Raw genomic sequence first — 24,413 nt, forward strand, 5'->3', positions numbered from 1 at the left:
GTGATTTGGTTCGATTCAACATGATGCAAAGAAATTATACCAAAAATTTAAATAGAAAATAAGAAGCTGCAATTCAGTATGGTACTGTGGTATTCTTCTTCTTCTTCTGATTCGACTAGAGGCAGAGGATTTGTTTTACTCTTTATAAACAGTAAATTTACCAGATGTGGAACCTGCTTCATCACGCTGTCAAAACGTAAACAGTAGGACAACATCACTCTCACTGAGTGACTTAAAGTGAGTCACTCACTGACAGAGTACCGCCTTGGCAAAAGTGATCTGAGATACGTTTCTCACCAGTTTTGCCGGCACTCGGTTTACAGTGTGAGGAATCCGAGTGGAGCAGCCGTATGGTTTTGCAGCACGGCGTTCTTTACAAACCACCTGCGCCTTGTCAAGTTTCCCATCTTTTTTAATAAGCCAAAGTATTTCCAAACACCTGATTTAAATGTTTTAAATGTGTGTGTGTGTGTGTGTGTGTGTGTGTGTGTGTGTGTGTGTGTGTGTGTGTGTGTGTGTGTGTGTGTGTGTGTGTGTGTGTGTGTGGTGGTGGGGTGAGGGGTAAGGGGGGTAAGGGTAAGGGGTGAGGTAACTTTTCTGACACCTCCTGCTTAAACCCAAAAAAACCCATCCAGGCTCTGAATGTGTCCCGGGTCTTGTGTCCTCCCTCTCAGGGACATGACAGAGGTGGTCCACATTAAGGACAGGAAGGAGGTGATCCATGAGATGAAGTTCTCACCAGATGGGGCGTATCTTGCCGTTGGCTCTAACGACGGCCTCGTGGACGTCTACGCTGTCGCTCAGAGATACAAAAAGGTAAAAACAGAAACAAACAGCTGGAGCTGAAAACATGTCATTTGACCTGTGACCTCAACTTTAAACAAGAACTGATTTAGTTCCTGGTTCCACCTCAATCATTTAATAGTGTTTAGTCTAAATTATTATCATTTTGTTCAGATTCATGGACAGAAATCAACATGGATGTATCACAAATTTGTTAAAAAAAATCAACATAAATGTGTGAATATAAAAATCGCAGAGATGGAAAAATGAATCACTACACACACACACACACAAACACACACACACAGGCACACACCCCAGAGGTCACTGTGAAATTGGTTTTAAATTGGACATTCGGAGATGTTCCTTAAATGCATCACTTTCATGAAAAGATGTATTAAATGCAAGCGCTGTTCAGCCAGTTGATGCAATCAATCAATCAATCAATCAATCAATTTTTTTATATAGCGCCAAATCACAACAAACAGTTGCCCCAAGGCGCTTTATATTGTAAGGCAAGGCCATACAATAATTATGTAAAACCCCAACGGTCAAAACGACCCCCTGTGAGCAAGCACTTGGCTACAGTGGGAAGGAAAAACTCCCTTTTAACAGGAAGAAACCTCCAGCAGAACCAGGCTCAGGGAGGGGCAGTCTTCTGCTGGGACTGGTTGGGGATGAGGGAGAGAACCAGGAAAAAGACAATAAACGCAGCATTTTCTCTTGACCAGAACTGAGCCGAGCTGACAGCCAGAATCACTTTTTATCACGTGACATTTTTGAAACTATTCACCCTGTTGAGATTTCAAATCTCGCAAAATTTCAGAGCAGTAACTGCACAATGAGATGTCTGAAACACTGAGAAACGCATTGAGACGCTCTGATCAGGCTGCACACGGACAACAGCGTGAACATCGCAACATAAAACTCTTTGTATATCGTGCCGAAAGCTCTGGTGAATATATTAACTGGGTTTTAGACATTGTTATTGTGTTTGTTTTATGTAAACATGTGAGAAGCTCAGGTTGTTTCTCCGTTATTTTCACTGTGAGCCGTGATCGCTTCCTCTTCATGTCGTTCGGGGGGAAAGTGAAGTTTGCTCTTTAACATCCTGATTATTGTCTTTACAACACTGTGTGTTCCAGATTAAAATATATAAGATGTGTAAAATTTGGTTTGCATTGATGAAGTTCCACACAGGTTAAATGTAGCAGACAGAGATTTTTCGGAATATTTGTTTTAGCAGGTTTTGCAGCAGTCTCTTATTAACGTGATGAAAGGCATAAAATTAACATTTAACATTTTGGTTGTATAATGTTCATTTGTGATTGTTGTCGTGTGGTTTTTCCATGTTGTTTAGACAGCAGCAACTCTCTGGCACGCAAGGGATTATGGGATATCTCAATAAGGCGAATGGGCAACAAAATAGTAACAATAATCTTTCAAAATTCTTTGAGGCAGTAAGATTTTTCTAAACCAAACTGAAACTCTAAGTATGTTTTTTAGCACATTATAAATCCTGCTGCTCATAATGGAGGTGCTCAGCTCATGCTAACATTAGCCCATTAGCATGGCATTATGTGACGCCTGAATTCTGTCTCTCATTCTGTGTGCATTTAACTCTGAGGGACACTCAAGTGTTTTTTTTTTTCTTTTATTCCTTTTTTTATATTTGTGGACAGATTAATTTTCTCAGACATAAAGGGATTATTTCTGCTTCCTGGCTGCAGGTCGGAGAGTGCGCTAAATCCACCAGCTTCATCACCCACCTGGACTGGACCGTGGACGGAAAAATCCTGCAGACCAACGATGGAGCCGGAGGACGACTCTTCTACCGAATGCCCAGTGAGCATCCTTGGCCACGCCCCCATCGTGGTCGAATGACGCCGGAAGCGTCAGATAAAGCAGAACACGATGTCACACAGCGTCACACAGCATCTAACAACACGTGGATTCAAAAACCGCAGGAAGAAAGGATGAAGAATGGAAAGGATGAAAGGAAAGACATCAGTGAGGCAAGAATAAGGAATAAAAATTAATAATAAAGTGGGTAGAAGGAAGGAAGGAAGGAAGGAAGGAAGGAAGGAAGGAAGCTTATGCAAAGCTCAAAAGAAAAGGAAGGATTATAAAAAAGGAGAGAATGAAAGATGGACACAAAAAAGAGGAGAAGGTCGAACAGAAAGACACAAAGCTTCAGGCTCAAAGATAAAAGTCTGCATCGTCCACGTGTCCTTTGAGTCTCATCAGCAAAATGTTCAAAAATTTGTTTTTGTTGTTGTTTTTTAAAAATAATGAACGTCAACAGAAAAATAAAATTATCTAAACAATACAAAAGGTGAATTAAGGATTAGAAGTTAAAGCGGCGTCTCCTTCTTTTACTGCTCTTCTTCTGCAGTGGGGAAGCTGGTTGTTAGTAAGGAGGAGGTCAAAGGTCAGCAGTGGGCCTCCTGGAGCTGTGTCCTGGGTTCAGAGGTCAATGGGATCTGGCCTAAATACTCACAGCAGTCTGAGGTTAACGCTGTGGCTGCTAACCAGGCGGCGGCTGTGGTGGTTACCGGGGACGACCTCGGCCTGGTTAAACTCTACCGCTTCCCCTGTCTGAGGAAAGGTCAGCGACCTCCAACGACCTCCCACTGACAGTCTCAGTTTACATGATATACCATACGCACAACGTCTGACTCCAACTCCTCTTGACTCATCCTCCTGATTCATCCTCTGGACTCCTTTGCCTCCTCATGATTTCTCTACCTGATGCCTCTTCCTGATTCAGCCTCCTCCTGACACATCCTCCTGATCCTAATTCTTTCTGCTCCTGACTCCTTGTCCTGATTCCTCCTCTGGACTCCTCCTCCTGACACCCCTTCCTGACTCCTCCTCCTGATACATCCTCCTGATACTTCATTTTCCTCCTGACTTTTCCTCCTCCTGACTCCTGCGGACTCTTCCCCCTCATCACTCATCCTCCTGACATCTCAAACTGACTCCTGCTCCTGACTCCTCCTCCTCCTAACACCTCTTCCTGACTCCTACTACTACTACTGACTCTTCTTCCTGACTCCTCCACCTGAGGCCACTTCCTGACTCCTCCTCCTCCTCCAGACTCCTCCTCCTGCTGATGCATCGCCCTCGTGACTCCTCCTCCTGACACCTCCCCCTGATTCCTGCTTCTGATTCCTCTTCCTGACACCTTGTTGTGACTCCTGGTCCTGACTCCTGCTTGTGATACCTCCTCTGGACTCCGTCTCCTGACTTTTCCTCCCAACTCTTCTTCCATCTGACTCCTGCGGACTCCTCCTTCTCATGACTCCTCCTCTTGACACCTTCTTGGGCAGTATATCTCTTGGCCATTTTGCTACTTTGATAGCTTCATATTTCCTCTGGGACGCCATGCTGGTTACCGGGAGAAACGCGTACTATTCTTTTGCTTCACACGCGACACAGACAAAACACAGTTTTACTTTCAGACTTACTGTTTCAGATAATACAACATGAGCAGTCACCACATATAAATGTCAAATGCAACAGTTTTCACCCAATCACATAGCTCCACCGATCCACCCAGCAGGGCCAGACCCGCCCACCTGGGGGTGGGGCCAGGACAGGCTTAAGAGCAGCTATAGCCTCAGCAGTGCATGAGACGTCTTGTCAAGCTCCCAGCGCTGTAAATGATGACTCTCTTGTTCAACATGGGCATATTTTTAATACAGCAGCTGGTTTTTTAAGTCCGTCGCCTGTCAGTCTTTGAGTCTCCAAGTACGTTCCCCACATCAAATTAACGGGAGGGGATCCATCAGCAAGAAAATCCCCTACAGCCTCTTCCTGACTCCTCCTACTCATGACTCATCCTCCTGGGACCTCACTCTGACTCCTCCTCTGGACTCCTTCTCTTCCTGACTCCTCCTCCTGTCTCTTCCTCCTGACCCTTCCTCTTCCCGACCCCTCCTCCTGACTCTTCCTCCTCCTGACTCTTCCTTCTGCTGGTCCCTCTTCCTGACTCTTCCTCCACCTCCTGACTCTTCCTCTTCCCGACTCCTCCTCCTCCTACTGTCTCCTCCTGCTGACTCTTCCTCTTCCTGAACCCTTCCTCTTGACTCTTCCTCCTCCTTGCTCCTCCTCCTGACTCTTCCTCTTCCTGACCCCTCCTCCTGACTCTTTCTCCTCCTCCTAACACTTCCTCTTCCTTACTCCTCCTCCTACTACTGACTTTTTCTCCTGACCCTTCCTCTTCCTGACCCTTCCTTATCCTGACCCCTCCTTCCGACTCTGACTCCTCCTCACTCCTCCTCCTCCTGACTCTTCCTCTTCCCGACTCCTCCTCCTCCTCCTACTGACTCCTCTTCCTACTAACTCCTCTTCCTGACTACTCCTCCTACTACTGACCCCTCCTCCTGACTCTTCCTCTTCCCGATTCCTCTTCCTCCTACTGACTCCTCTTCCTGACTACTCCTCCTACTACTGACCCCTCCTCCTGACTCTTCCTCTGTCTGATTTCTCCTCCTCCTAGGTGGATCATAACGATGACACTTTTCCCTCCTCTGACTGTAACCAGTCAAAGGATGAACTGACACCTTCTTGCTCATACGACTTTTCTCATTATGTTGTAACTTTGACTTTGCCTTGTTGTTGTTGTTGGCATCACAGTGAACTCTCGGCTCCGCTCACATTCATCTGTGTGTCTTGTGTTTTTTGTCCGTGTGTATTTTGTGACGGAGAAACTCTTCCATACTTTCAGGTCATGCAGCTTTTTGAAAATCCTGCTTGTTTTAGTCCAAAGTCTCTCTGATTTATTTCTTCAAAGGAGCCAAATTCAAGAAGTATATCGGTCACTCAGCCCATGTGACCAATGTTCGCTGGTCACATGACCTGCAGTGGGTGCTGACCACAGGCGGGGCAGACCACGCCCTCTTCCAGTGGAGGTTCGTACCAGACGGAGTCATGAATGGAGGTCTGGACGTCAGCATTCCAGGTAGAAGAATCATAAAGTGGAGTCACACCTGATTACAAAATACTGAATGAAAGTGGATGAGAAATAAGCAGAGTAGAATGTTTGAAAAGACAAAAGCACAGAGTCGACTCTGATTGGCTTCATGATTCCGTGACTGAATTCCAGAGGTACGGGTCCTTGAATTTGCCTGTGAAAGTTCTCCAAAGTGGTTCTAAATTTCCATGAGGTTGTCTAGATCCTTGAGATAGTTCCAAGAATCCTGTAGTGGTTCCAGGTTTTCTAAGTTCTTACTGGTCCTTGTAAGAGATCTAAATATTCATGAAAGGGTACCATGTGTTCATAAGTAGGCTTTAAGGGGCTTTCTGAAAATACCAGATGTTCCCAGCAGTCCAACATTTTCCCCGGTAAGCTTCACGGTTTATTGTGAAAATGTTTTGGCTGACCAGATCTTCTTAAGTTATCTCTGATGTTATTGCCCCAAATAAAGGAGTTCAGGTATCTTGGAAGCTTGTACACATGTGGTGATGAGACGGTGCTTGAGATGACTGACTGGAGCTGTGTCGGAGGTCCTACAGATGCTGGACTGGACTATTGTGCTGAAGAAAGAGCTGAACCAGAAGATGGGACTTGCGATGTATCAGTTGATGTCTCATCTACTTTGGGAATTTACTGAAAAAACGAGGTCATGGATTGAAGCAGAGTATCTGGGCTTACACTCCTGAACAGGATGAGAAGTTCCAGGATCCAGGCCCCGGGGAAGACCCAGGACACGCTGGAGGGATTATATCTCCTACCTGGCTTGGGAAGGCCATGGTGTCCCGCAGGAAGAGTTAGAGGAGTGGACTTGTTGACGGTTTGAGTATCCTGGTGATGTTGGCAGGTTTTCTGTCCTTGTTTTCTGCTGCTGCACGACTGCTTTTGAATTATTCAAGAGTCTGTGATGTTTTTCCAGTTTTTATGCTTTGTGGTCAAATAACTGACATGGACTCTCTGCATCCTGTAGACAGTCACGGAGACTCGAACAGCGAGGAGTCGGACAGCGACGTGTCGGACGTCCCCGAGCTCGACACCGATATCGAACAGGAAACACAGATCAACTACGACAGACAGGTACAACCCCCACGACCGTGACGTCTGACCTGCTGGGTGGTTGCCATGGTGACCCACAGTCCCTGAGCAAACCTCTGCCCAGTTGGACGGCGTTGTTTTTCCTATTGACTGTGTTCGCTCGTTCTGTTCGATTAGCACTTTTTGTTTTGTGTTTTTCAGCGTGTCTGTGTAGTCGCCATGACAATTTTCAAAAGATGTCTTTTCTGTAGCACCAGCCACTGCCTGACAGACGTCGTCGTGACAACTGCTAAAGCGGCAGCAGCATGTTGTTTGGTGATAAATCTGCAGAAGAAAGGTTCATGTTTTAGTTTCTTCAAACTGATTGAAGGCTGGAAATAGTTTTTTTTTGTATCCTTAATTAATTCAAACTCTACGTCTCAGACAGGAAACGTGAATCATTTCCATCAGCGGAGTGATGTGGAATGGGTCATTTGTTTGAGGTGGCTGAAGGTTTCCCATCAGCCCCAGTCCTCACAGACACAAACTCACAACCTCGTGACTGTTGCTCGAATTATTGATTTTGGGGTTTTGGTTTGTTTGTTTGTTTGTTTGTAGGTCTATAAGGAAGATCTTCCTCGGCTGCGACAGGAGAGCCGACAGAAGAAGCAGCAGGTCGGCTCTCTGAAGCGACAGCAAGGACCAGACCAAGGCCTCCGACTGAAGTTTGTGCACGGGTAACACGATGCTCTGTGTCAGAAAAGAAAATATGTCATCATCCATCTGATGATGTCATGTGTCTGATGACGCAATCCCTCTGATTATGTCAGGTGTCTGATGGTGTCATCTCTCTGAGCGTGAGCCTTAAATTATTTGTCCCACTTTTTTCACCTGTGGACTTTTTCTTATTGTCTCCTGAGGGAATTTTGTATCCGCAATCTTATTCTTTCAGTCATTACCCAAAGTTCATGACCATAGATGAGGACAGGAGCGTAAATCCATGGTATGGTACAGCGTCTGTGAAACATCAGATGCTGCCCCAATCCATCTATCATTCTCGCATGAAAAATTACCCCAACACCCCCCCCCCCCAATAGTCTCTGATTTGGAGGTGCTGATTCTTGGTCACTGTAACTCAAACCTGCTCAGTGTGCATCGGAGGTCACTGCCTGATGAAGCCAACAAAATCACATGGTCAGCAAAAAGCAGACATGCAACTCTGAGGTCACCAAACTGGACACCCTCCAATCCTTGACTGCACCTTGAAATCCCATCTATGAACATCATGAACAGGACAGGTGCCAAGGGTCAGCCCTGATGGAGTCCAACACCCACCGGGAATAGGTCCGATTGTAATGCAAAGAATGCGGCCACAGCTCCTACTTTGGTCATATAGAGACTGGATCACATGTTGACCCTTCTAATATCCTTGCGAGGGTAAAGAGCTGGACTACTGTTCCGCGACCAGGATGGAAGCCTGAATCTGGGGTTTGACTAACAATCTAAGTCTCCTCTCTAGTACCCTGGCATAGGCTTTCCCAGGGAGGCTAAGAGATGTGATTCCTTTATAATTGGAGCCCACTCTTTGGTACCCTTTTTAAAGATGTGAACCACCATCCCAGTTTGCCAGTCCAGAGGTACTGTCCCCGACCTCCATGCAATGCTGTATAGGTGTGTCAGCCATGACAGCCCAACAACATCCAGAGGTCAGCATCTCAGGGCAGATCTCAGCTGCCCCTGAAGTTTTTTTGAGTACCTCAATGACTTTCCCTGTGATGATGGCACCAGATTTGCCAGAGTCTTCCATCCCTGCCTCCTCAAAAAGGAGGGCATGTCAGTAAGGATGAGGAGATCCTCGAAGTGTTCTTTCCACCGCCTTATATCGTCAGTCCTGGTTGATGCTCACTGAGAACTGAGGATGAAATAAGTTGTTGATCTTTGAAAAAGTGAGAATTTAATCAAATTTGTGTGTGTGTGTGTGTGTGTGTGTAGTTACCGTGGTTACGACTGCAGGAACAATTTGTTCTACAGCCAGGGTGGTGAGGTGCTGTACCATGTGGCGGCGGTGGGTGTGGTTTACAACCGGCAGCTCCACAGCCAGCGCTTCTACCTCGGGCACGATGATGACATCCTGAGCCTCAGCATCCACCCACTGAAGGATTTTGCTGCCACCGGACAGGTGTTTGCAATACCACCACAACCATACCACATACAGACAAGAGACACCAGACGGATGCACACATCCAAGGAGAGACCATAACAACACTCACAGGGCGAGAGACCGTAATAACACTCACACGGGAAGAGACCATAACAGCAGTCACACAAGGAGAGACCATAACAATGCTCACAGGGAAGCGACCACAACAACGCTCACAGGGGAATACCATAACAACGCTCACACGGGGAGAGACCATAACAGCAGTTACACAAGGAGAGACCACAACAACACTCACAGGGAAGCGACCACAACAACGCTCACAGGGGAATACCATAACAACACTCACAGGGGGAGAGACCATAACAATGCTCACAGGGGGAGAGACCATAACAACACTCACAGGGCAAGAGACCATAATAGCAGTCACACAAGGAGAGACCATAACAACGCTCACACGGGGAGAGACCATAACAACACTCACAGGGGGAGAGACCATAACAATGCTAACAGGGCGAGAGACCGAAATAACACTCACACGGGAAGAGACCATAACAGCAGTCACACAAGGAGAGACCATAACAATGCTCACAGGGCAAGAGACTATAATAACGCTCACACGGGGAGAGACCATAACAACGCTCACAGGGCAAGAGACCATAACAACGCTCACAGGGGGAGAGACCATAACAACACTCACAGGGCAAGAGACCATAACAGCAGTCACACAAGGAGAGACCATAACAACACTCACAGGGGGAGAGACCATAACAACACTCACAGGGGGAGAGACCATAACAATGCTCACAGGGCGAGAGACCATAACAGCAGTCACACAAGGAGAGACCATAACAACTCTCACAGGGCGAGAGACCGAAATAACACTCACACGGGAAGAGACCATAACAGCAGTCACACAAGGAGAGACCATAACAATGCTCACAGGGCAAGAGACTATAACAACGCTCACACGGGGAGAGACCATAACAACGCTCACAGGGGAGAGACCATAACAACGCTCACAGGGGAGAGACCATAACAACGCTCACACGGCAAGAGACGATAATATCGCTCACAGGGGGAGAGACCATAATAACCCTCACAGGGAGAAAGACCATAATAACCCTCACGGGAGAAAGACCATAATAATGCTCACAGGGGGAGAGACCATAACAACGCTCACAGGGGGAGAGAACGTAACAACGCTCGCAGGAGGAGAGACCATAACAACGCTCACAGGGGGAGAGACCATAATAACACTCACACAGGGAGAGACCATAATAATGCTCACAGGGGGAGAGACCATAACAACGCTCACAGGAGGAGAGACCGTAACAACGCTCGCAGGAGGAGATACCATAACAACGCTCACAGGGGGAGAAACCATAATAACACTCATACAGGGAGAGACCATAATAATGCTCACAGGGGGAGAGACCATAACAACGCTCACAGGAGGAGAGACCGTAACAACGCTCGCAGGAGGAGATACCATAACAACGCTCACAGGGGGAGAAACCATAATAACACTCATACAGGGAGAGACCATAATAATGCTCACAGGGGGAGAGACCATAACAACGCTCACAGGAGGAGAGACCGTAACAACGCTCGCAGGAGGAGATACCATAACAACGCTCACAGGGGGAGAAACCATAATAACACTCATACAGGGAGAGACCATAATAATGCTCACAGGGGGAGAGACCATAACAACGCTCACAGGGGGAGAGACCGTAACAACGCTCGCAGGAGGAGAGACCATAACAACGCTCACAGGGGGAGAGACCATAATAACACTCACACAGGGAGAGACCATAATAATGCTCACAGGGGGAGAGACCATAACAACGCTCACAGGAGGAGAGACCGTAACAACGCTCGCAGGAGGAGATACCATAACAACGCTCACAGGGGGAGAAACCATAATAACACTCATACAGGGAGAGACCATAATAATGCTCACAGGGGGAGAGACCATAACAACGCTCACAGGGGGAGAGACCGTAACAACGCTCGCAGGAGGAGAGACCATAACAACGCTCACAGGGGGAGAGACCATAATAACACTCACACAGGGAGAGATCATAACATTTATCACATGGGGAGAGATCATAAAACTGCTCACACAGCGAGAGACCATAACACTGCTCACAGGGGGAAGACCATAACACCACTCACACAGGGAGAAACCATAACACTGCTCACACGAGGAGAGATGATAACGCTCACAGGAGGGAACACCATAACACCACTCACACAAGGAGAGACCATAACAACACTCACACACACCAGACAGGTGCATGAAACTAAAGAAATGATTAACAATAGACTTAGTTTTTCTTAAACCACGTGGAAACTGTTTCTGGTTTCTCATGAAACAGGATGTCTGTGGGTTTGTACCAGCAAACTGGACACTTGCTGATTTTAACAGCTGACATAATTTACATCATGTGTACACCAGTCCGCATGTTCAGACCTCACTTATAGGAGATAATATTGGCACTAACTAGACTCCATATAGTTAAACCACAAGAACGTGGTTAGTAATCGTGGTGAACTTTATGTGTGTGTGAAGGTGGGGAGGGATCCGGCCATCCACATATGGGACATCCAGACCCTGAAGTGTTTGTCCCTGCTCAAAGGCGGACACCACAGAGGCATCTGCGCGCTGGACTTCTCAGGTAACCTGTGGACGACATGGACACGAAGTCCAATAACCACCTGGCAGCTTTGCTCTAGCACATGAATAATACCAATAAAAATAAAATAATCATTGGAACTACTTCATGTTTTTTCAGCTGATGGAAAAAGTCTGGTCTCAGTGGGAGTTGATGATGGACATTCAGTCGTAGTCTGGGACTGGAAGAGAGGCGAGAAACTCGCCACCGCCCGGTCAGTTCACTGTACAACCACCAAAGAAAAAGAAGTATATTAAAAAAATAGTGTCAAGTCAATTCACTGTAAAATAAAAAAAGAAAAAGAAATGCATATTTTTATTTATTAAAAAAAAAATCCTACACAGTAAAATTACCAGTGTTAAATATGGTCCCACTCTGACCAGAGTAGGCCCATATGTACACTGGCAGTGTCAATTTAACACTGTCAGTGTTAGTTTTAGACTGGTAATTTTATTGTGTAGCAGGTCAGTTCACTGTAATATATATATATATATATATATATATATATATACGAGGTCTGTGAGAAAAGTATCCAACCTTTTTATTTTATGCAAAAAATATATGGATTTGATTCATATGTTTTTATGTCAGCCAAGCTTGAACCTTCGTGCGCATGCGTGAGTTTTTCCACGCCTGTCGGTTGCGTCATTTGCCTGTGGGCAGGCTTTGAGTGAGCACTGGTCCACCCCTCTCGTCGTTGTTTCATTGCGAGGAAATGGCGGAATGATTTGGGGTTTTTTTCCATCAGAATTTTTTCAGAAACTGTTAGAGACAGGCAGCTGGAAACCATTCGAAAAATTTATCTGGCTTTCGGTGAAAATTTTACGGGCTTCACAGAGAATAAGGCGTGTTACTACAGCTTTAAGGACGGCCCACAATGGCGCAGGGCGCGCCGTGCTCCGAGCCACCATCGAGAGGCAGAAACCACCACATCATTTCTAAACGGATCGCTGTGTGGATCCGGGACCGTCGTGTGCGATTTCTCTGGTTATCACAAGAGCTGGACATCAGCCATTTTCCGGCAGATTTCACTTTTAACAAGAGATTTTGTCATGGAAAGCCGCGCGGAGGCTTCGCGCGTCACGACCAATTCGCTGATGAAGCGAGACAAAGGAACACCTCCATTTTGGAGTGTTAAAGGACAAGTTGGGACATGCCCAGCTCTCCACAATTTCTCTTATACTCACTCGACTGGTAAGCACTGAAAGCCGAGATAGGAATGTCCCAACTTGTCCTCTGAGACTCCGAAACGGAGGTGTTCCTTTGTCTCGCTCCATCAACAAATCGGCCGTGACGCGCGAAGCCTCCGCTCGGCTTTATATATATATATATATATATATATATATATATATATATATACGAGGTCTGTCCGTAAAGTATAGGTCCTTTTTTTTTTTTCAAAAACTATATGGATTTCATTCATATGTTTTTACGTCAGACATGCTTGAACCCTCGTGCGCATGCGTGTTTTTTTCCACGCCTGTCGGTGACGTCATTCGCCTGTGAGCACTCCTTGTGGGAGGAGTCGTCCAGCCCCTCGTCGGAATTCCTTTGTCTGAGAAGTTGCTGAGAGACTGGTGCTTTGTTTGATCAAAATTTTTTTTAAGCCTGTGAGACACATCGAAGTGGACACGGTTCGAAAAATTAAGATGGTTTTCAGTGAAACTTTTAACAGCTGATGAGAGATTTTGAGGTGATACTGTCGCTTTAAGGACTTTTCACGGTGCGAGACGTCGCTCAGCGCTCTCAGGCGGCGTCATCAGCCTGTTTCAAGCTGAAAACCTCCACATTTCAGGCTCTATTGATCCAGGACGTCGTGAGAGAACAGAGACGTTTCCGAAGAAGTCGGTTTCAGCATTTTATCCGGATATTCCACTGTTAAAGGAGATTTTTTTAATGAAAGACGTGCGGGCGGATTGCAGCGTCAGCTCGCAGCCGCTGCGATGCTCCGTCACAGAAAAAACACCTCTGTTGGAAGCCTTGAGGACAAGTTGGAACATCTCCAGCTGATAAACAATTTCTCATATACTCACTCCACTGAAAGCCATCAAAAGCCAACTGGATTTTACAAATGGTTATTAACACGGAGGTGTTTTTCCTGTGCCGCCGCACCTCGTCGGCTGCGTCCCGACGCGCGGACCCATCTGCACGTCTTTCATTAAAAAAATCTCCTTTAACAGTGGAATATCCGGATAAAATGCTGAAACCGACTTCTTCTGAAACGTCTCTGTTCTCTCACGACGTCCTGGATCAATAGAGCCTGAAATGTGGAGGTTTTAAGCTTGAAACAGGCTGATGACGCCGCCTGAGAGCGCTGAGCGACGTCTCGCACCGTGAAAAGTCCTTAAAGCGACAGAATCACCTCAAAATCTCTCATCAGCTGTTAAAATTTTCACTGAAAACCAGCTTAATTTTTCGAACCATGTCCACTTCGATGTGTCTCACAGGCTTAAAAAAAATTTTGATCAAACAAAGCACCAGTCTCTCAGCAACTTCTCAGACAAAGGAATTCCGACGAGGGGCTGGACGACTCCTCCCACAAGGAGTGCTCACAGGCGAATGACGTCACCGACAGGCATGGAAAAACTCACGCATGTGCACGAGGGTTCAAGCATGTCTGACGTAAAAACATATGAATGAAATCCATATAGTTTTTGAAAAAAATAAAAAGGACCTATACTTTACGGACAGACCTCGTATATATAAACCTATAACATACTAACAGGTGAGTTCATTGTAAGAACAAAATAAAATAAAAATAAATATACCTTAAAAATGATAAGTAATACCAAGAGGTGAGTTTACTGGAAAAGTCAAAAATAAAAAGAAACATATTTAAAAAACTATAATACTATCAAGTCACTTCTCTCTAAAAATAAAAATTATTAAAGTAAAGATACTCAGTTCAAATCCCAGCCTGACCAGAAAATCACTAAGGGCCCTTGGGCAAGGTCCTTAATCCCCTAGTTGCTCCTGGTGTGTATGTGAGCCATTATTGTAAAGTGCTTTGAGCATCTGATGCAGATGCATAAATGCAGTCCATTTACATTTTAAAAATCAAAAATAACAAGAAATATTAAAACTATAATACTATGAGTTAAGATCACTGTAAAATAAAAATAAATAAATTTAAAAAGTTCCCTTTACTCCCTTTGATTGCATGGTGCAGTGATTCCATGGAGGTGGTGTTGACTGGAGGAATCCCAGCAGGCCCATTAAAACTTAAGGAGATGTTATTTTCTAATGTTCCTCAGAATTAATGTCTGTCTTGATTTGGTCCCATTCTGTCTCATATTATTGCAGCCTGGCTTTGTGCTGAAAAGGTGTGTGGGATTAAGTCTAGCTTGAACTGATGTTCTCCCATCTTTAATAATGAAGGTATTCTGATCAATAAGTGCTCCATAAAATGGGCCCAGTGTAGGCAGTGGTATGATAACGGTGTGCGCTCCCTTGGTAATGTGTTTGCTGATAATGGACTTCTGTCATTTGAGGAGCATTGTGTTCAGTTTAATTTGCGGGGCTCGACCTTCTTTTTGGCATTTCATGCCTGTGTCCTTTCTGCGTGGAGTTTGCGTGTTCTCCCTGTGTTTGTGTCGGTTTCCTCCCACATTTAATGACATGCAGGTTAGGTGGACTGGAAACTTTATAATTGTCCAGGTCTCCCTTGCAAAAGAGATCTCAATGGGACTAACCTGGTCAATCCCATTATCTTCAGTTGAGAACTGTACCATGGCAGAATGCAGTACGTGACTGATTAATATACAATGATTTCGAATACATATCTGTCAAAAGGGGGATAAAATGTAGATATTAAGATAACTGAGCCCATCCGCGGTGCACCTGTGCCATTCAGGCCAGCCCAGCTGGAAGCTGGCTGGATCGAGCGATTCTATCGGTGGTATTCATACTGTAATAGAGCTGTAACAGCCCATTCAGCTGTGGGTGGTGTGGTGCAGCTCTGAGATGCACTGACTCACAGCGCCTGTGATCGCAGTATAACGTCCCTACTGAGCATGTGATCACACATCCATTGACAGTCCACCTAATGTGTCAGAGGATTCATCTGAATTATCATGTCATTATGGCTGTTAGACCCCATCCGCACAGCCACAACACATGTCAACATGTCACGGAGATGCACTGAAAATGTTCACTGTTCAATGTTCACGTCTAGTGCACAAGATGATTGCAACTTTGCATATTACAATATTTCATTTGTGCACCATACAGGATGCAACTGGGGGGGGGCTCATTGGGAGCACAATCAGGATGTGCATACTTGATCAGACTGCTCCAAAAGCTGGTGGGTTGCCATTTTGGATGCCAGTTCAAATGCCATTCAACCTAGCACACACACAGCAGTACGACCGCTGTACGAATATTTCCCAGTTCGACTGCAGCACAACAGTAGTATGCATGCTCTCTACATTCGTGCTGGCCTGCCAATTTGATGTATTTCTCTAAGTGCTACACAAATGCTGTCCGAGGGATTTGAATGCAGCTCGACTGCAGCACGACTTACACGAAAGTCGTTTTAATGTCAAGTCATACAGCATTTGTGAAGTTCGTGTAGCAGGTCGACTGTCCATCCCTACGACAGTATGACTGACTCCACCGCCGTTCGGATGTTTCCCAGCACGAGCGACACACGAATGTGCTGACTGCTGTTGGAATGCTGTACGAGGCGTTTGAGTGCAGTTCGAATGCAGCACGACTTGCACAAATGTCATTCGAATGTCAATTCATACAGCATTAGTATTATTATTAGCATCTAGTGTGACGGGATATTAAGCCTTTTTGTTGTGAGTTGACCTCGGTAATGTGTTGGTTGATTTGAGTCATGTTTGGTGAGCATGCAGATGTGGCACTTTCCGTGGAGTTGTCCTGGGCCTGTGTATGATTCATTTTTTTGTTTGATGATGTTGTTAGTTCTTGGTGTTTTTGTTTGTTATAAAAGTTAAATAAATAAAAATTTGGCCAAAAAAAGTTCACTATAAAAACCATCACAAACACAAACAAAAAAGACAAACATCTGTAATGTGTTCCTTGGTGGAGTAGGTTAGTAAAACCGATGCAAACTAAACGTCTGATGTATTAATAGTACTCAGAACAGTCCTTGTAGTATTTACTGTAGTAATACGGACATTGTAGTAGGTGTAGTAAAGCCAAATACTTTACTGCATATGCTACTCGTACTACAAGTATTATTGTTAGAAAAACTGTTCATGATGACACTGTTGCTATGGTAACAGGAGCACGAGTGAGTTTTTTACCATGTGTATTTTGTGTGCTTTCCTGCAGGGGTCATAAGGAGAAGATATTTGTGGTGAAGTGTAGTCCCATGCTGATGGACAAACTGGTCACTGTGGGAATCAAACACATCAGGTTCTGGCAACATACAGGTAATTCTGCACAAGGAACCTTTATAACATAACTGCCGTCACCAGAACCGCCTGGTTCCAGGCTAGCACTGCCCACGTTTGCTGAGTTAAGGTACTATGTCCTGTCCCGGCCCTGGAGTCCAGGAGCCTCATGTACAAAGGCTGCGTACGCACAAAAACCTGGTGTGCGTCCATCTCCAAGATTCAGATGTATCAAAAGTGAAATGACCGTGGAAATGTGCGGTGCGTCACGCAAAAATTCTGGCTGCCATACGTACATTTCTACAGCTATTGTTCCTCTGCCAACACGTGGACGTGATGCACCGAACTGTCAACACTGTGAAACCATTAAGTCATCAGACTGATGTGCACATCAGAGACACACTGATGAACAATTAACACACCTACATAATTATATGGGTGGATATAGTATAATATAGTCGCCTTGGGGCAACTGTTTGTTGTGATTTGGCGCTATATAAGAAAAAAGTTGATTGATTGATTGATTGATATAAAAACATGCACAAAGTGATGCGTAAAATGGCGCTAACATTGGCTGTGTTAGCGTTGTTAGAGGACCTTACAAATGGTGCAATCTGGGGTGAGGGTGTACTCAGGGAATGAGAGGATGTACTTGCAAATGATGATAAATGGCTCAGTGTTACTGGAGTTACACGCAGAACTGCAGCCGACCCAGAGCGCAATATGGCGAGGAGCCAGGGGTTGTCTGTGCCCACTCAGGTGCTGACCACACTGGGCTGCCCGGCATCAGGAGCATTCCAGCGGGAGCTGGCTCATCGGTCAGGAGTGTGCCAGTCAACCTTGAGCTGAGCCATGCCAGTTGTGTGGGACGCAATCATCTGAATGTCATCCAGGTACATCACATTCCAGCATTAAAGCACAATTTCCTGAATGTAATTTGAGCTATTGACTGCACACATTTTGCTATAAAGACACCATCACATGATGAATTTGTTTTTGTCAATAGGAAACATTTTCATTCCATCAACATTCAAATGATGTGTGATGCACAAATGCATTGGGTTGGGAACAGGCTGCAGGCTGGAAAGGGGGTGTGGAAGGGGAGGAGCTTGGTACGCCTGCATGTGCACTCAATTCCACGTTCAGTGGGATGTACAGTGTGCTTGGATCCATGCATACACACACTTTGATACATCTCAATATTTTTGTGCTTACGCTAGTTTCTGGGTTTTGGCGTAAGCCATGTTTCAGTAGGAAATCCACACAGTTCTTTGAACATGAGGCCCCTGGTCAGTGCTTGCTCCTGGAATGGACAGCAGTAATAAAAGTTAGATTTAGTTTTTTTTTTTAATGGCTAAGTATTAGCAAACATACTCACTGTTTGTGATATCATGTGAAAATACTCAAATATACTCAACCGGATCAACAACAACTAAAGTCTTTGAAGCTTTTGGTAATAAATTTGTCCACATTGATGTCATCAGGTGGCGTTACAGTAACTAAGATCAGCAACAAGATAACGAGCAATGGATTCAGCTCTAATCTGCCCCCTGGTGGACACATTTCTCAATGCTTCTTCATGAAAATTGTGCAAATATGACCATAAAACACTTGTGTATATTTTACGTGCTGGAGTGAAACTGAAGTTTGAGCTTTTATTCAATGCACTGCAGGTACGATGGAATCAGAACAGAAAAGTGGGCAGTGCACTACATTTGTGTTTTCAAATTCTGCAAGTTATAAAAAGATCACTAATGGGATTATAAAGATAATCCTAAGTATATAATCTATTAATGTACTTTCTGCCCTTTAGGTGGCGGTCTAACCTTCAGTCGTGGTTTGTTTCGGAACGCCGGCCGGCTGGAGACCATGATGTCAGTGTGTTATGGCCGCACTGAGGCGCTGGTGTTCTCTGGCGCCGCCACTGGAGATGTTTACATTTGGAAGGAGCCGCTGCTCCTGAAAACCGTCAAAGCTCACGATGGGCCGGTGTTCGCCATGTTCTCCTTGGACAAGGTGACAAAAATGAGGAATCAGCTGAGGAAACACCAACCCAGCACTCAATCTAATAACCATTAACTAACTAATCAAATCAGTCAGCAACTCAACTCATGACTAGTGAAGATGAAATTATGGAATGAAGAGTTTTCCTCTGGCAGCACGGTGGAATAGTGGTTAGCACTGTTGCCTCACAGCAAGAAGGTCATGGGTTTGATTCCCACCTGTGTCCTTTCTGTGTGGAGTTTGCATGTTCTCCTCATGTTTGCGTGGGTTCCCTTCGGGTGCTCCGCCTTCCTCCCACATACAAAGACACGAAGCTTAGGTGGACTGGAGACTTTAAATTGTCTGTAAATGTGCGTGCGGGTGTGCATGTGTTTGTTTGTCTCGATGTGTCCCTGAGACAGACTGGTGTCCTGTCCAGGGTGAACCCCACCTCACGCCCTGTGACTGCTAGGATAGGCTCCAGTCCCCCGCGACTCTTACTTGGAGTAAGTGGTTGAAGATGAGTGCGTGAGTGAGTTTTCCTCCTTCAAAGTAAAATACATGCTGGTGGACATCAAAGAAAATATGGAATGGACAGAAGCAAGATTCCTCTGTAGTTGCCACAGTCTGCTTTTACACCTTTGTTTTTGTACAGCTGCTATGGTGGCATCTTGGAGACCTGCTGGCATAGTCTTTTCCTCCCAGATGGTGAAGAGGCCATCATGGAAGGCTGTTGTTAAGCACCTTGTACACTTCCACAGGGATTCCATCCTGTCCAGGCGCTTTGCCACAGTTTGTTTGTTTTATGGTTTTCTTGACCTTGTCCTTGCTGGGTGGAAAATCTAATTGTTCTTGAGTAGGCTTCTGAGGTATCTGGTCTAGCACTGCCTGGTTGACAGTAGATGGCCAGTTGAGTAGCACTTTCCAACTTCCACTGATGCCCTCTTTGTCTTTGATGATGGTGCAGAGTAGAGCGGCTGGTCCTGCTCCTGACGGGACGGAAATGTCCTTAACAGCACTGAGGAACCATCTTGGAGTTATTGGTGTCTGTGTGGAGTTGAACTTGAGTAAAGCTTTCTTTTCCCACCAATGATCTTGCATTGTGCGGCGCACCCTCTGTGTTCTGGCCTGACTGTCTTTGAATCAGTCACGACTTGGGGAGCAGTTCAGGTTGTCCTGCCAGTCGATGTAGACCTTCCTCTTTTCACCGAGCAGTGCTTGTACAGCTTGTTCATTTTCATCAAACCGGCCCTGATGGAGCCTCTTCTTTGGGCCGAGCACCAGTTGTACTGTGACCACTTTATTGAAGTAGCTCTATTTGACCTCTGGTCCACCATTCAGGTGTCCCATGACATCAGATCTGTCATCAAGACTGGTTTGGAATTCCTGGTGGTGCTCGGAGGACAGGAGCCGAGTTGTGCAAGTAGAACTTTGCTCTGTCGAGTCTGTCCTAGTGATGAGAATGAAGATATAAGGAAAGAATGATGGAGGAAGAAAGGAAAAAAGACGTAAGGAAGGAAAGGAACAAGGAACAAACAAAAGAAAAAGCTGGAAAGAAGGAAAGGAAACAGAAAAGGAGGGAAGGGTGAAAGAAAAAGAAAGAAAAGAAAAATGAAAGTGAGCATAGAAAAAGATGGAAAGAGACGTTAAAGTAAGGAAGGATACAAATGTAAGAGAAGAAGTAGTGAGGTGAGAATGAAGAAAATAGAAGAAGAGGAAGAGGCAGAAAGGAAACAGAAGGAAAGTGATGATTTAAAGGTGCTTAATGTAACCAGAGGGTTGGTAGTTTGATCCCCAGACTGGACACACATTGAGCAAGGACCTGAGTTCCCAACAGTTGAAGAAAGGACAGAAGTAAAAGAAGACAAATGTCAAAGAAATGAGGAGTCAAGTGGAAACAGGCGAAGGACAGAAATCAGAACATGATGATGAAAATGTATTTATTGATTCGTCACAGTATTGATCAGTGTGTGTGTGTGTGTGTGTGTGTGTGTGTGTGTGTGTGTGTGTGTGTGTGTGTGTGTGTGTGTGTGTGTGTGTGTGTGTGCGCGCGCGCAGGGTTTTGTGACAGGAGGGAAGGACGGCATGGTGGCGCTGTGGGACGACATGTTTGATCGATGTCTGAAGACGTATGCGATTAAAAGAGCGGCGCTGTCCCCGACGTCTAAAGGTTCACGCAACCATCAAAGCTCTTTAAAAATGTCCAACATCGCCATCAGGTGGCCACATGCTGTCTCTGCTGATTGTGTTTTCAGGTCTGCTGCTGGAGGACAACCCGTCCATCCGGGCCATCACTCTGGGTCACGGCCACATCCTGGTCGGAACCAAAAATGGAGAAGTGCTAGAGATCGACAAGACCGGGCCAATGACACTGCTGGTGCAGGTGTGTGTGTGTGTGTGTGTGTGTGTGTGCGTGTGTGTGTGTGTGTGCGTGCGTGCGTGTGTGTGTGTGTGTGTGTGTGTGTGTGTGCGTGCGTGTGTCTGTTCAAGTCATATATGCAGGCGGTTTTTATGTTGTCATAAGGCCAGAGATCAAAGGTAGGGGTGGAGTCAGGAAGTTAAAAATATGTAAATTGCTCGATGGTGGTGTTATTGCACATGACTTTCTTTAAACAGTGTTGATCTGGACAGTAACTCCACGTGTGTTTTCAGGGTCACATGGAGGGTGAGGTTTGGGGCGTGGCTGCTCACCCCCTCCTCCCCGTCTGCGCCACTGTCAGTGACGACAAAACACTGCGACTGTGGGAGATTTCAGCCAGTCACCGCATGGTGGCCGTCCGCAAGCTGAAGAGAGGTGACACTCTGTCTGTCTGTCTGTCTGTCTGTCTGTCTGTCTGTCTGTCTGTGACAATTAAAAACAACAAACGTTATCATGTGGCTGCAAACATTTACAGCAGAAACACAACAGCATGTTACAACCACAGTAGGAAAAATAAATTACAAAATAAATAAAGAACTGGGGGGAGGGTAATATTCAGAGAACAACCTCAGAATTTATGAGTTTAAATAAATTTACGAGAAAAATCTGGGAGGTTTCTTGTTTCTGCTTCATACTGCAACAAACTCCACAGTAGGGGGGTTAAACCACCGTCTGCGACTTGTGCAGGCGGAGAGGACCACATCATCTGGACTATATGTCACATCGGAATATTTAACAAAACGTAGCAAAGACAGGATTAAAAAAAACATCCATAATTTAAAGTGACTGTATTTCAGTTTTGGCTGCAGATGCAGGTCACCAGTAGTGGGTGGAGGAATTCAAATAACTGATGGCTCCATTGGGATACATTTGGGGTGGGGTTTAAATAGTTAACAGGAAGCAAACAAGCAAAATAAAAATCAATATAATTGACACATTATTTTTTTAATAACACTAACACCACATTAGCAAGCAGAGGCTAATGGACTACTTACGATGACAATAGGAACACATAATATATGGCTTCTTTGTCTGCAAATGTCACTGGAAGTACCCAGATGCATGGGCCGTGTCAATATGAAGTTAAATGTGTGCAAGTTGACCTATCTAAATGTAAATAAATTTATGTAAATGACTGATTATAAAGTTAGCCTTACTTTAGCCTAGTGGCCCTCCTCCATTCTACAACCCCAATTCCAATGAAGTTGGGACGTTGCGTAAAATGTCAATAAAAACAGAATACAATGATTTGCAAATCCTCTTCAACGTTTATTCAATTGAATACACCACAAAGACAAGATATTTAATGTTCAAACTGATAAACTTTATTGTTTTTGTGCAAATATTTGCTCATTTTGAAATGGATGGGTGGGCAGAGCTGTGCACAAAAATGACAATTAGTAATGGCACTCTTGGCTTTAGGCTGATTTGACGATCACACGCTGACTGTTCAGAACAAAGAAAACCAAAACTTTACCTCACAGATTAAAAAAAACAACAACATGGTTAATTAAGTTGTTTCCTTCTTTCTGATTTTTGTTTCAAAATTGGAAATCCAAAGAACGGAAGGTACACAGACCCTAAGTTAGTAATTTTTTTCTCCTACTTGTAGTTTTAGCTTAGATACGACTTTTTGTCGTTTGTGCTAAGCTATGCTAGCAGTTCCTTCCTGCTTCCAATCTTTAGCTAACAGGTTCCCTGTAGCCGTGTTGTTTTCTCTCCTAAAGTCAAACCTTGGTTGAGCTGGACAAAAGTTTTCCTGCATCCAGGATTTTTTCAAGGATAGTTTCTTACTGCTCCTGGTATTTGTGCTAAGCTAGGCTAGCAGTTTTCCTCACATTCTGGGCATCAAGGTAGACTACCCCTGTGCATATGTTTGTGTGCGTGTGCATGGACGCGCACGTGTGTGTGTGTGCATTAGGCGGCCGTTGCTGTGCGTTCTCTCCTGACGGGAAAGAGTTGGCAGTCGGTCTGAACGATGGCGGTGTGATAGTGGTGAACGCCGACACGCTGGAGGATCTGCTGACTTTCCACCATCGCCGTGACACCGTCTCTGATGTCCGCTTCTCACCAGGTACACAAACACAAACAAATAATTACAAACAAACCAACGCAAACCACCAATACAAACAAAGACAAACCACCAAAACACAAGCAAACCAACACAAACAGAAACACAAATCAACACAAATAAACAAACACAAACAGAAGCACATACCAACACAAACAGAAACAAACCAGCACAAACAGAAACACAAATCAACACAAATAAACCAAGACAGTCACACCAATACAAACAAAGACAAACCACCAAAACACAAGCAAACCAACACAAACAGAAACACAAATCAACACAAATAAACAAACACAAACAGAAGCACATACCAACACAAACAGAAACAAACCAGCACAAACAGAAACACAAATCAACACAAATAAACCAAGACAGTCACACCAATACAAACAAACACAAACCAACAAAAACAAACACAAACAAATAAAAACACAAACAAACCAACACAAACAGAAACACAAATCAACACAAATAAACCAACACAAACAATCCAGCTCAAACAGAAACACAAATAAACCAACACAAACAGGAACACAAGCAATAAAAACACAAATAAACAAATCAACACAAACAAACACAAGCAAACACAAACCAACACAAACAGAAACACAAACAGAAACACAAACCAACACAATTACAAACAACACAAACCCAAACCCACACAAACCAACACAATTACAAACAACACAAACCCAAACCCACACAAACCAACACAAATACTAACACAAACCTACAGAAACACAAACTAACACAATCCAACACAAATACAAATGCAAATACAAACAACACAAACCAACACAAACAAACCAATAAAAACACAAACAAACACAAACCAGCACAAACACAAACTAACAGAAACCAACACAAATACTAACAAATACAAACACAAACCAACACAAACCCAAACCAACACAGACAGAAACACGAACCAACACAAACACAAATAAACACAAACAATCA

General features: G+C 44.7%; 1 protein-coding gene across 1 annotated transcript in view; it reads left to right on the forward strand.

Annotated features, from left to right (window-relative positions):
• LOC117523796 (echinoderm microtubule-associated protein-like 6) overlaps nucleotides 1-24,413 on the forward strand; it is a 135,963-nt gene that overhangs the window by 60,262 nt on the left and 51,288 nt on the right. The window contains exons 8-22 of the mRNA XM_034185408.1: nucleotides 675-816; nucleotides 2,514-2,628; nucleotides 3,179-3,391; nucleotides 5,582-5,749; nucleotides 6,732-6,838; nucleotides 7,394-7,512; nucleotides 8,768-8,954; nucleotides 11,512-11,617; nucleotides 11,735-11,828; nucleotides 16,916-17,016; nucleotides 18,791-18,993; nucleotides 21,019-21,130; nucleotides 21,216-21,343; nucleotides 21,613-21,754; nucleotides 23,301-23,453. Of these exons, the coding sequence (XP_034041299.1) occupies nucleotides 675-816; nucleotides 2,514-2,628; nucleotides 3,179-3,391; nucleotides 5,582-5,749; nucleotides 6,732-6,838; nucleotides 7,394-7,512; nucleotides 8,768-8,954; nucleotides 11,512-11,617; nucleotides 11,735-11,828; nucleotides 16,916-17,016; nucleotides 18,791-18,993; nucleotides 21,019-21,130; nucleotides 21,216-21,343; nucleotides 21,613-21,754; nucleotides 23,301-23,453 (2,090 nt within the window). The remainder of the gene's footprint in view (nucleotides 1-674; nucleotides 817-2,513; nucleotides 2,629-3,178; nucleotides 3,392-5,581; nucleotides 5,750-6,731; nucleotides 6,839-7,393; nucleotides 7,513-8,767; nucleotides 8,955-11,511; nucleotides 11,618-11,734; nucleotides 11,829-16,915; nucleotides 17,017-18,790; nucleotides 18,994-21,018; nucleotides 21,131-21,215; nucleotides 21,344-21,612; nucleotides 21,755-23,300; nucleotides 23,454-24,413) is intronic.

The sequence above is a fragment of the Thalassophryne amazonica genome, chromosome 13 (assembly GCF_902500255.1).
Source record: "Thalassophryne amazonica chromosome 13, fThaAma1.1, whole genome shotgun sequence".
Classification (NCBI taxonomy): domain Eukaryota; kingdom Metazoa; phylum Chordata; class Actinopteri; order Batrachoidiformes; family Batrachoididae; genus Thalassophryne; species Thalassophryne amazonica.